The sequence below is a fragment of the Rhopalosiphum padi genome, chromosome 3, assembly GCF_020882245.1.
Source record: "Rhopalosiphum padi isolate XX-2018 chromosome 3, ASM2088224v1, whole genome shotgun sequence".
In the NCBI taxonomy this organism is placed as follows: Eukaryota; Metazoa; Arthropoda; class Insecta; order Hemiptera; family Aphididae; genus Rhopalosiphum; species Rhopalosiphum padi.
The window spans coordinates 79,111,424-79,125,432 of record NC_083599.1 but is presented as its reverse complement, the minus strand read 5'-3'; the positions used below and the strand labels follow the sequence as shown (position 1 = coordinate 79,125,432).

The window sequence follows — 14,009 nt, the reverse complement described above, 5'->3', positions numbered from 1 at the left end:
TTGGAACACCCTGTATATCATAGTTTAACTTTCTATTTTAATGTGAAGCAATACTTATTAATATCACACACATACATAGGTATGGTTATGTGACATCAATGACGCGTATATATAGGATTCATTTTGTGTACAAGACTCACTCTCTCTGGGTCACTCTCGGAGACTCTTGGACATGGTACGTTGTGTGTCTATATCTAGTTGAATGATACATTTATATTATACTGTTATTATAATCATAAAGTCGTGTTATCATTTGTGTTAAATACCTCAATATTCAAATTCACTCAGAATTCAATTTCAATAGATTATGTGCCTAGATACACATTCTGGGTTAAATTGCTTATTTGAAGTATTTATACATTAACCTTAACACAGAAAACTACAACCAGTTGGAGAGTATATTTTGAATTTCAGGAACGGTACAGTATACGAGGTAATTTCGATAATCATTAAGTATACAGGATTCATCAGTCATTCCTCACTCGGTGAGGATCACGAAATTAAAAGGTATGGAAAACTGACCATTATGGAAATTTCAAATAAGAGTCATACTAACTTCAAGTGAAGTGGGAAGTATTACATCTGGTGATTGGACTAAGCCAAGTTCAAAAATCACGAGGGCGTTAGAAAAGGAAACTGACGAGGAAGCCAAATTACGTTGGCAGAACCAAATCAATAGTTGGAAAAAGGCGGATAGTAAATATCAAAAATTAATTTTTACCTCAATAGATGATAGTCCGCTGCAATATTTAATTAACTGTGAAACTGCATTTGAAATGTGGGAGAAACTGCTTAGTATTTACGAGTAGAAATCTGAGGCAAGTATACATTTGCTTCAACAAAAGTTTTTCAGTTATTCAAAAGATCCAATGGATGATATATCGACACACATATCCAAATTAGAAAATTTAGGAAGGAAATTGAGTTTAGCAGGAAAACCTATTACGGATAATATAGTTATGAAAAAATTTTTAATGACGTTGCCAAAAGACTATCAACATTTTTACAGTATTCTATCCCAACAGGGAGTAAAACGGTTAATAATTTAACTAGTCGTTTGTTGATTGAAGAATTAAGGTTACAGTAGATTAATGGTGAAGTGGGCGATCAAGAAAAATCGAGTGCATTTTCAGCCAAATTGCATATAATAATATATGTGAGTTTACAAAGAATATTAAGAATAGTAGTCCTTACAGGTAAACGGAATGGAAGATTATTCTAATTACATGTTAAAGTCGAAGTGCCAAATAAAACTGAATGTTATGCGAACATTGCAGTAGAAAACACATTACAATTGTGGCACGAATGATTGGGTCATCAAAATATTCAATACGTGAAGAATTGTTCATACAACCAAGGATGAACAATTTTTCTGCGATGACTGTATAATTGGAAAACAACAACGTAAATCATTTGATAAAAGTACTACAAAGCATACTAATGTAGGGGAACTAATTAATGCAGATTTATGTGGACCAATGCAAAAGGACTCAATAGGTGGGTCAAAATATTTCTTATTATTCAAAGATGATTTCTCACACTTCAGAACGGTATATTTTATTAAAAATAAGTATGAAGTGAAAAATATTATTGAAATATTTATTAAAGGTATTAAAACAGAGACAGGATCTAAAGTCAAAATACTAAGGACAGACAATGGATTAGAATTTGTAAATAATGATATTATAAGTATTTTACAGAATTACGACATCAAACGACAGTTCCATGCACACCGGAGAAAAATGGTAAAATGGAAAGGGAAAATAGGACAGTCATTGAAGCAGCTAGAACAATGATATGTACTAAGAATTTAGATGTGTCATTATGGGCTGAAGGTGTAAACACGGAGGTATATATATTAAATATGACCGGTACTAGTTCAGAAAAAGGTAAGCCACCTTATGAACTTTATTTTAAAGTCAAGCCAGACATGTGCATACACACATTCCAAAACAAAAATGTCGAAAATGGGATCCGAAAAGTGAAAAAAATATATTTGTTGGTTATTCAAATGACACAAAGGGTTATCGAGTATGGTACTCGAAGTCAAATAAGATATCATTGTGTGAGATATTATATTCGAGAAAGAATGTACTAAATTTGAAAAAATAATCACTGACAAATTAGAATTCATAGAAACGTCGACTCAGATTGAAGAAAATGAAAATCAAGAAAAGGACGAAGTAGTAGTCGATGACAATAGGATAGTATTACGTGACAAGAGTATATTAAGACCACCGAACAGGTATAACGTTCAATCGTTCATTGCCAATTGATTGTAACCATTAACATTTGATGAGGCAATAACCGGAAATCAGGTGAATGAATGGAGATGTGCTATGAATGACGAATTAATGTCATTAAATAAAAATAAAACGTGGACACTAGTCGATTTACCGAGGAATAAAGTTTACGAAATGCATGGGTATTCAAAACTAATTATAAATCGGACGGGAACATAGACAAATTTAAGGCAAGGTGTTCGAACCCGAGTGTTTGTCGCCGATGACAAGCAGTGTGTTCGTTCACACCTATCCGTTGTTACCCTGCTGGCTTCTGACGCCGAAGTGCGCTTGCGCGAACTTTTGGCGATCGGCGTCACTGACCACCGGTTCTCTCGCAGCCCGGCCGGTGTTTTGTCTTTTGCCAACGGCCGAACCTGGCGTGTCCAAGTGCTCGCCCGTTCGTCCCGTGTGTTTTTTTTGTTTGTTGACCTTGTGGTCAACCGACCTGATTTTGGGTCCTTAAATTTTTTTTTTTACTTTTTATTTTGGTGGGCGCGATAGTCGTCGTAAGCCCCGAGACAGTCGGGGCCTGACGTGTGCGTCACACTCTGTCGCCTGAGATAAGTCCATGCGATATTATATTATTATACATATACGTCAAGAGGCTGTCGCCTTACCAGCCCGGATTCAAACGTGGTCGTGCCGAGTAGCGGAACAGGTTATCCTTTATTTTATTTTATTATTGTTGTTTATTATTTATATTGTAATTAAAAAGGGAATATTTTTTTATTATTAATTATTATAGTATTATAGTATTATTATTATTATTATTTTATATATACGCTGTTTGTGGTTAATATAATATGTCTGGCGCCCAGCATCCCTTTATCATAGTATAATTACGGTGTAGATTAATATTTCATATTGTAGGTGATCCTCCTCCCGTCCATCACATTACGTGAGTCGTTGCCGTTAACCGCGATATTAAAAGTAGGAGTGGATCGGCGAACACAAAGCTTGTCATTAAAGGTTGTTCACAGAAGTATGGTATAGATTACCATAAGACATTTTCACCAGTAGTTTGATACGAATCTATAAGAGCCAGGGGCGGACTGAGTTAATATTTCAGGCCGGGAATTTTTTTTTGCCAGGCCAAAAATGAATAGGGGACCAACGATTTGGTCATAAGTGTGCAAAAAAAAAATGTAATAATAATGATAAAAAACCTTTATTATTTAAATATTTTCAAAATTTTATGTAAGATATATGAAACTACACATAATATATAAGATATTTTTTCATGGATACAGTGTATACAATTTAATATAATACCTATATATTAAAATTAACTCTTAAACTAATTCCTTTTTTTACATAATTAGGTTTTTTTTCATAACTTCACTAGTTTCCCCAATTCTGTCGATTAAAATATCGTCATCTATAGATACTAATGTTCGCTTTTCCACGGACATCAACATAAACGCTTCCAAATGCTCATTAGTTAGAGTATTTCGTAATCGATTTTTTATGAATTTTAGAGTTGAAAATGACCTCTCACATGCTACTTGTGTTACCGGTAGAGTTAAAAGATAATTATAAGCCAAAGATAAATTTGTATACGCATTATTATACAAATTGTATTTTACTAATAACTTTAAACAGCAACAAGCACAATGTTTGCATGTTTTACAGGTCATATTTAATCCGGCAGTTTCTTCAGTTTCTTGGTATTCATCTTCTGAATCGAAATTTTCAAAATCATATTCGTCTTCAACTGATTTTTTTAAGTTATCCCAATTATTACCAAAACTTACTAATTCTTCTCTTAATTTTTGATGGAATTCTTCCAAATTATCATTGACTGCAAATCGGATTAAATTTTTAGAGAGAGCTTTCAAGGCTGTTTTTGGTAAACCATGTTTAAAACTATTGAAGTTGACTGGGGATAGAAGCGATAAATCCATGTATAATGGACTATTGTTTACAAATCTTGAATTCATACTTTCAACTATTCTATCCATCACCTGATTATGAACTTCAACAGTATATTTTTGTTTCGCATCATTAATTGGATCATCGTTTAATAATTCATCAGTCATTCGTTTTTTTTTCCTTAATCGTTTGATTTCGAATTGTTCTTGAAGATAAATTTCATTATCCAAATCTTGCAATTCTAGTTGATTATTTACCCATTCGACAAATTTATCACTTTTAGCTATAATATTTTCCATATCTCTTTGGTACTTAACTATTTGACTCAGTGCAGATTTTACCATTTGTTGACATTTCAGAAGGTCTAATCCACTGGTTTGTAGATATCTAGATAGTGGGCCCGTTATACTAAAAACATTCATAAATATGTGTGCTGTCAAAATAGTCTCATACTTTAATAGTAAATCTAAATAATTGTTTGCTTTTGCTCTTATATCAGGTTTAAATTTTTCCCCTTGAACAACTTTAGTGAAAGCAATTATCAAGTCTATATACATAGAACTTTTTGGATCTCCAAATGTTCCGAAAATTCTCTCAACAGCAGTCTGTTTTGATGACCATCTAGTTTCTCCAATGGTTTGAAGACGCTTATTTCGACTGTTATCTGAATTTGTCTTGCTAACTTCATTCCAAATATCCATCCTCAAATATGATTCTTTGAAAAATACCGCACAACTATTTAATAAAGTAAAAAATGATGCTACTTGGACAGGATTTTTTGTTGCATCGCAAATAACAAGATTTAAAACGTGACTATGACACCAAACATGAACTTGTTCAGGCGATAATTTACTTAAATGTGAAGTGAAACCATTATATACTCCTCGCATATTGGACGCTCCATCAGTAGAATTTCCTATACATTTCGTTAAATCCAAGCCAACAGAAATCAATTCCTCTTTTAGCAGTTCAGCCATACCTTTACCACTTGAATTATGAACACACTTCACAGCAATTAATTTTTCATTAATTGTACCGTGAAAAATGTATCTAATAACTATTGAACATTGATCCATTACTGAAACATCTTGGGTAGTATCAATAAGAACAGAAAAGAATGAAGCATTTTGGACTTCGGTAGCAATTGTACGTTTAATGTTTGATGCTATTTCATTTATAACGACTTGAACCGTATTTTTGGATAAAAAAGTTAAAAGCTTCCACGGCCTCTCTTATTTTGTTTTTGTTTCTTTTCACTTTTATTGATGATAGTATTGAAGTGTTCGCAAATGATAGGATCATATTTACTGAGCAATATCATTATTTCCAAGAAATTCCCATGGTCTAAATTATGGTCGTTCAAAGAGTATGCTGCTTCATTTCTTTTACCTCTATAGCTTAAGCCTCTTTTTCCGATTAACTTTATAACAGCGATAATTCTTTCAAAAATTTGCCGATTTTTTTTTATATTTTGTAAATTTGAAAATAACAGTGAATCTATATCTTTGTTTTGAGTTTTTAAGAAATAAGATTCGGAAGAGCGTGAATGAACTATGCTACTCTCATGCTCCTTGATTCGTTGATGAACATGTTTCCAATCAGATACCCCCTTAGTAAATGAATTCGATTCAGAAGCAAAAGCCAAACAAACTGAACAAAATAGTTGTTTTGATGATTCATCAAATGTTAGCCATACACGATTTGTTCCATTTTCTCGAAGAAAAATCTTATTTGGATTGAATGGGAGGCTGGGATCTTTTGGTTGACAAGGGTGGTACTTGAAGAAATGAGATAAAACAGTTGAACTTAGCTTTATGAACTTATTAAATACTACTGGAGGACTTTCAAATGTCAAACATAGGACTTCTAAAAAAAAGTACATATTTCATATAATCATATCGAGTTTATGAAATAAGTAACGTTATGGCTTAATGTGTTTATTAATAATTATAAATAAAAATAACATTGAAAATGCTTCTGATATTGGATTAAAAGACTTTGATAAAAGCAAAACAAAAAAGAACTGAATGGTTGTGTGAGACATGTAACATTCCATTATGTTTGGGAAAAAAAACTGTTTTTCATTATATCATAAAAAATAAATTGAAAACATAACATGTTACAATACTATTTTATTATTCTATTCTATAAAAAAAAAATACTTATGTAAAATAATATTATTTTATAAAAAAGGTTGTATTTTTTATTTTTATGTTTTTTACTAAGAAGCATTCTAACAAAGGTCACACATATGATCAGCTTTATTTTATTATTAATATTTTTACTATAAACTGTTTATTATTATAAAAGGGAATTTTTTTTTTTTTTGGAAAATTATTTTAATTGATCTTGGCATTATGAGATAATAAAGATTTATATTTAAATTATGAGAAAGGTAATAGTTTTATATTTTTTACCAAACATAATATACATATTGTTATGATATTGAGCGATGGATAATGCATGGTGGTAAGTACGGTATACCACCTGTTTTAAGTACTTAAGTTTTATTTTTTATTTATTTTTTCATTTTTTTCATAATATGGTGTAATTAAATAATAGAAACACAACATCAAAATTAAAAAAATCAAAAAAAAAAATTCTTGTGCTTCAAAGGGTTAATATTACATACTAATTTAGCTTACACATGTATTTCTTAGTATTTATTTTTGTTATTAAAATGGTAGTTACTTACCAGAATTAGAAGCAACTACGTCATCATTTTCAGACATTGATATGTTTTCAATATTTTCATGGAAGGAAGTACCTATCAATATTTTCAAAGACAATCATATAAAAATCATAAATAGGAAAAAGAAACTAATAAACAATATTTAATTATTTAAATTTACTACATAATACATATTGTGCATACCTGAGCTTAGTTCTTCAGTTTTAACGGGATTTTCACTATTTTGTTTTTCATAATATGCTGAATTAAAAAATAAATTAAATTTTTTACAATTCTTGCTTGATTCTAAAAGAAGTTTTTTATTTTTTTCACGTTCTCTAGCAGCACCACCAGCACGTTTTTTATCCTCTGAATTCTTTTTAAATAATATTTAATAAATTCAAAACACCTTTGTGGAAGACTTTAATGTATAATGTTTGAATGTTTCTATAACATTATAGTATAAGTACAGTAAACTATAATATTGTATAATTCTATAGTCTCATTTAACTATTTAACGCAAACAAAATAAAATAAAATACGGAGACAACCTATTTACATTACATTACAGCAATGTTTTTGCTATTTGCGGACTACGATTAGTGCGAGTATTCCCACACAGCATTTAGGTGATGATTATATTTTTAAAATATTGTCTCGTCATAAACACGAAAATATTCTGACCAATTTATTTTAAAAATATTTTCTAAAAGTTTCAATGGAAATATTTTAAGTAATTTATCTTAGAAATATTTACTCATAGTTTCCTCTGAAATATTTTTAGTATTTTATTTTAGAAATATTTTTTTATCATTCTGACAGAGATATTATTTTTATTTTTTAATAGTTGCATGGCCGTTTTTAACGTTCCCGTTTTAAGTGCTCTATTAGTCCCCGTATAATATAATATGTCCCTAGAAATTATTATCCACCCCCCCACTTTAAAATTCCTGCAAGAATGCCAATGATACCATTTATAATATATATGCTTGGTGCAGGTTAGGTTTTCGTATTTTCAATTTTTTTTGGGTGGAGGGGGTCTAATAATTCCGAATGATATAATTTGTATAAATGTATAATGCATTATATATTTATATATTATGCATTATACATTAATATTTACATAGTTATACAGTGCTCAACTTATTATTGATGGTGGTTACAGCAGGGGGGCAGAGTACCTCAACTACAATTGTTCAGAGATTTAAGCGTAGGTACCCCTATTATTATTTTTAAGGGGGACCCTCAGAAAAAGAAAAATAGCTGCCTACTATAATATGTACCTATAGGTCCTCTATGGAGTCATCAAATTTATTTCTTGCGTAAGTTTTCGAGCGTTCGGCCGCGTCCGCCGAGTTCGTTAGCTACCTAATTTTAAACTGTTTTTCATAATTCATAAAAATATTTTGTTCAATGGTTAAAACTGTGTCCACAAGAAACCTACATAAATCGAGGTCTGCAAATATGTTAGAATTTTTAGTTAGATCTAAGAAATCATATTATATTTTAATTTATAGCCATTCTGCCAGGCGTTGCCCATGAAACTAGATTGTGATTATTATGCGTATGCCCGTAGAGGTTTTGGTTACATTTTTTAGTGAAGCGAATAAATATGTATCCCTCCCTCTCATAACAAAAATTAAACAGTAGGCACTAGGCACAAATGGAATTTAAAAACATAAAAATAATTATAATTATATATATAATAAATATTAATACCTTCAACTACCGTTTGTACAACATTTCGGGGAACCTGAGGATTTGAGTATAATGATGCCATAAGAGTACTATAATGATTTTCTATAACCGATGGGTTATTAAAACCTGTCAATATATCCGACGCCGAAGAGTTAAAGAATGTATTGTTGACTGGAGCTATACAATTGGAATCTATACTACAATTATTTACAACTATTGATGAGAAACTATTTACAAGTGAAGTACTAACAAATACAGTTTCACTCATATGAGTAGATAAATGTTTTTAAAATGAATTAAGCAAATGGAAAGAACGGTTACAATCATTTTCAGCACATATATATGTTACGCCGAATTCATGAAATTGCCGATTTCATGAAATCGGCAGAAAAATTGCCGATTTCGTGAAATCAGCAACGTTGTCGCCTAATACGTGAAATCGGCAATTTGGCTACCAAATTCACATAATCGGCAAATTTTGATTGCCGATTTCGTGAATTAGGCAGACTTTTTTCTGCCGATTGCATGAATTCGGTAACATATTATTATGACATAATTACCAATAGTGGATTATAAATAAACAATAATTGCACGCGTGCTGATCGGCATTATCACGCCGTAATCTTTATTACCTATGATGATAGATGCTATGATACGTACAAGCATTTTATCTTGGTCATTGAGGTCTTTTTATTGCACGTACATGTCCTAAATCATGGAAAAAATAAAAACTTAGGGTGGGGCTGGAGACACATTTCCCCAGACCCACCAATATCATTGAAATCATATTTTCAAATTTTTCTTGAACCATCATTTAGCAGCCAATTAGCAACGTTTGTTAGGTGGTAACTGGTATCAATATTTTTTGGTTAAAATAGGATATTATTTATGGAAATTAGTATTTTCTATTTATTTGGAATTTTTTAATCAATAAAGAATATTATTTTTTATGAATATAAACTAATAATATTACATTTAACATTCAATAACTTAACAAGATTTGTTAACTTAACTTTTTTAACTTTTTTTTAACGTTTAAACTATTTTTTATATACATATAATATTTATTATTACAATTTGATTTTATTATATTTCTGGCGTTTTATACATTTATTTAAATTAAATTATGTTTTATAATTTTTTAAAGAGGGTCTTGCCGATTTCACGCAATCGGCAGTATTATGCTTTTTAAGTTGCCGATTTCACGTATTCGGTGACAACGTTGCTGATTTCATGAAATCGGCAATTTCATAAATTCGGCATAACATATACATAGAAAAGTCATGTGTGGAATGTTTAAATTGAAAATGATTTTTAAATTTTTAATGGATGACAAGTGTTGCTTACATATAAAACAAATCGGCATATTTATGGTAAAAATTTAAATCAAATTTATTTATTATAAATAAAATAAATGATATAAATAATAGTGGTAAAATATTTAAGAAAATTTAATTATTCATGTATTCCTAGATCGCTTATCAAAGAATTTACAGTTACATATTCTGTGTCATAATTAGTTTTGATTTTATAAAAAGCTTTCTGAATAAAAGTCCATATCGGTAAACATTCAGTTGGATATTCTGCGTTTAGAGCATGTATTACTTTAAAACAACAATCTACAGCAGATACTATAGAGTGTAACTCATAAAAAGTATCATCTACATTACAAAGTATTGACTTTAATTTCAATTTTGAAATTAAATTAATTTCATTAATTTTAGGACCCACTACAATTACCATAGGTTGTAATGTAAGACCGAGTTTGACATATTTCTCTTTCCGTCTACTTATTGCTTCTTGTAACTCAGCATGGGAACGAATATGAAGAATAAAGCCATCACGCATTTCGATTTCGATGGCCTCCAACAAACTGTATTGCATTTTTTTCTTTTTGAACTAACTGGAGAAAACAAAAATGGTAATACCAATAATGCTGCCAATGAAGATGTTTCTTCACTTTCTAAAATAAAATAAAATAAATTATGTTTTATTATTATAAATTGCATATCATAATTTTGAGTTCATTACATTTGAAATTATTATACATACACACATATTATGTATAAGGTAATTAAAACAAAACTATTATAAAATAAATAAATATAAAATAAGATACCTGTGGCTAAATCCAAGGACTCTTTAATAATATGCTTGAGTGTGGTATCTCGTAAAGTAGTTGATACAGTTTTAGCTACCTAACACTAATATTTTAGTTTTGTAAATTGGAAAATTTTCATAAAGACATTCTGTATTTTGCGGATAAATGTAACAGAAGTCTTTAAGCAACTGAAACATAAAATGTTAAAATTTAAAAATAATTGATCTGCTAAATAACCACAATTATGTACCTAAAACTTGTTAGTGATCAATTTATATTAATTATATAAAAATATTAAACTATACAAAAATGTAGTAGATTATTATTAATATTAGTTATTTTTTAAACCTTACAATAGTATACCCAGATGACTTTTTTAGACATGGAAAGTCTTTCATATAATCACCAACCGATCCTTTACTTTTAGCACTTAGTTCTTCTTGAATTCGATATGATTCTGATATCTTTACTGTCAATGTCTATTTAAATTTAATAAATGTTTACTATAAAGGTACTGCTTTGTTACAATAATTATGGTTATTATTTATAAGAAACATACACACCTGTGGATTTATTAACATTTAAACCGGGTGGTAAGATAGAGAACTGTCCGCTATTAGAACGTCTTGATGTAATTATTCCAGCTTTTTTATATTCTCTACGCCTGTTATTGAAACAGTCCAATAGTTTGCCTTTGCCGCTTTTTTAAGGTTGGACCTACGTAAAATATAAAAAAAATAATTTCAATACACATAAACTTCAAATTACTTTGTTATATAAATATACCTACCATAACTTATGTAGGGGATAAAGTAAGTGCTTATATGTTCTTTAGTAAAAGTAGTAATTATTTCTTGAGAAATAGACAAAAGGCGTTGACTAGATATAATTTTTTCAGGGTCATTATCAAGCTCTCTTCTCACAAGTAAATTACAAAGTTTTCTTCTGCCAGAATTGTCCAATATACCACTATAAAGACAATGCTAAAAGAGCTCTTCCTTCTGTAGTACTTTGAAGATAGTTTTGTAAATTTTCTAACTGAAATAATGAAATTAAAATAAATAGAAATTACACTTTTCTGGCACACTCATATATTCTAAAAATATAAATTACTGGTTCAGAATTGCAGTTTGAATTATAGGGCAATGGTGATTGTGATGTTGCTATAGAAGATGATGCTGATGATTCCGTTGTTGACAAAGTTCCTACTGTAGATGTATCATTATTTAAATCAATTATAATCCTAGATTCTTCATTTATGGGTCTTATACCCTCTTGGTGGAATGAGAATGTTTGCTGATCAATATCAATTTCAGTTAATTCCTTTATAAATAATATAAAAGTATACAGTTACATATTTATGAAAACAGTAAGTCAAAAATAAGTGGAATAAATGGTGTATTAAATTTCAAGCAACGATACTAGACATAATTACAAACAAATTGTTATTTAATTTATCATTCTGTATTATACAAATTTTAAAAATAATAATAAAAAATATACATATTATATTATAATATTAAATGTTATTAGACAAATTTTATACCTATGGTGAGGTGATAGGTAAGCAATGCGTTGCAGTAGCATAATAGGCCTATATAAACTGGTTTCTGTCTGTTTCCCATGGTTAAATTGCGTTTACTAATATGCAATTTAATTAAAAAAAACCATATGTGATAAAATATGCAAGTACCTAAATCAATTATTGACACTAACAATTTTTGAAAAATAAATTTACAAAATGCTTATTTTTAATTTTGTAAAAGTTATTGCATTTTCCACGCTTTTCAGTTTTTCTATCCTAAATCCTAATCAAGTATATTGTTATTTATATATATTAAAATATATTTTTTAAATTTACTTTACACAATATGAATTCATTCTTACCAAAAATGGTGTATTGTTAGTTGTAATATTTATTACACTTCTCCACTTAGAAAGGTTTGATTTTAATTTTGCTCGATCTACAATCTTAGGAATTAATTCTTTAAGCATTTCATCAGTTAACAAACCAAGACATGAAATATCAATTCCCTGTTCTAAGAGCAAATTATCAGAAAAATGAAGTTAAAATTACTAGTAAAAAAATATAATTAGGGCTGTGAATTTGTATCTTTAATAATTTATAAAGTATAAAAAAATATTGGTTCAGTAAAAACGTTTTTGAAAACTTATGGTTAACATAAGCTCTGAATAAAATACAATTTTACTTAAAAATAAAACCATAAATAAATAATGAATTAAGGTTGATACTCAGTTTTTAATTCTTTAAATTTTTGGTTAGATTTCATAGTTAAGTGGCATAATTTTAAATATTTAATTCAGTTTATTTCACAGTTTTGATGAATGATATGGGTAAAACAATAGCAGTAGGTACCAATGATGTGGTTTAAAGAAGCAAGTAGTATTAACTTAATACAAGCATAGACTCAGGGCCGGATCTAGCATATTTTTTACCCGAGGCTAAGTATAAAATTAGCATTCTCTCATAAATCAGTCCCCCCTCAATTATGCAAAATGATTAATATATCCACTTATTATTTAATATTTTGTCGCTCTCCTCCCCAAGACTTCCGGGGCAACTGGACAAGTGTCCCGGTTCGACCCCTCTAGATCCGACTCTGAACGCAGTGACGTTTAAAGATATTTGACGCTAAAGCTTTTTCCGTCAGTACAATTAGATTATAATAACCGAGATATTTTATCATATTTAAAAGGTATTACTTTAAATATATCTTTAAAGTAAATAATAATATATTTCTGCTCGGTTAAAATTCAAAAAAATTTTATTCAGTGTACTTAATGTAATTTTAGACAAAATAATTTTAATAAATAATTTTATAAGTGTAATTTTTTTTCTATGCCAAAATGGTCCTACGTCCAAAAGTCTCACGCTAAAAAGGCCATAATTCCAAACGGTCACGTCCAAACGGCCACGTCCAAATGTCCTAGACCCGATCTTCCGGTTTGCGATTCAGTGGTTTTACACATGCATACACGTGACACGCTCGAACGTAGTTCCGCACTGTCTCTCGGCCCAAAAGAAACGACTCTTTATACTCCGGTACGTTTCTTTCCAACCGGGATGATTCACTGCTAAAATTTTTTTATTATTATTCTAGTTATTCAGGAATTTGTATCATAGAAACTATAGGCCTATGATAACTAAAATATGAAACATAAGTTTGAGGTTTAATATTCTCCAAATATCTGAAAAATACGGCGTCGATGGTGGTCCCATATTTTGTAGTAGATTCTTATTCACTTTCCATTTTTTTATATTATATTATAACAACACTTCGAGCATTACCATGGCGTGCACACTGCACGCGTTGTATATAGCAACTGTATATCGTCGCTGAAACTGCAACACCGCATATCT

At 29.8% G+C, this 14,009-nt stretch overlaps 2 protein-coding genes across 2 annotated transcripts; both read right to left on the bottom strand.

Annotated features, from left to right (window-relative positions):
* Positions 1–3,595: 3,595 nt before the first annotated feature.
* Positions 3,596–8,794, bottom strand: LOC132925949 (zinc finger MYM-type protein 1-like). Its single transcript, XM_060990304.1, has 5 exons — positions 8,548–8,794; positions 7,033–7,089; positions 6,853–6,924; positions 5,415–6,023; positions 3,596–5,340 (listed from the first exon to the last, which is right to left on the bottom strand). Exons 1-5 carry the CDS (start codon positions 8,792–8,794, stop codon positions 3,596–3,598), a joined length of 2,730 nt encoding a protein of 909 aa, XP_060846287.1.
* A 1,187-nt stretch (positions 8,795–9,981) lies between these two features.
* On the bottom strand, positions 9,982–11,208 carry LOC132925948 (uncharacterized). Its single transcript, XM_060990302.1, is given in 6 exon segments — positions 9,982–10,379; positions 10,382–10,489; positions 10,646–10,724; positions 10,726–10,815; positions 10,981–11,106; positions 11,191–11,208. Coding segments are annotated over 6 exon segments (819 nt in total).
* Between the last annotated feature and the right edge of the window lie 2,801 nt (positions 11,209–14,009).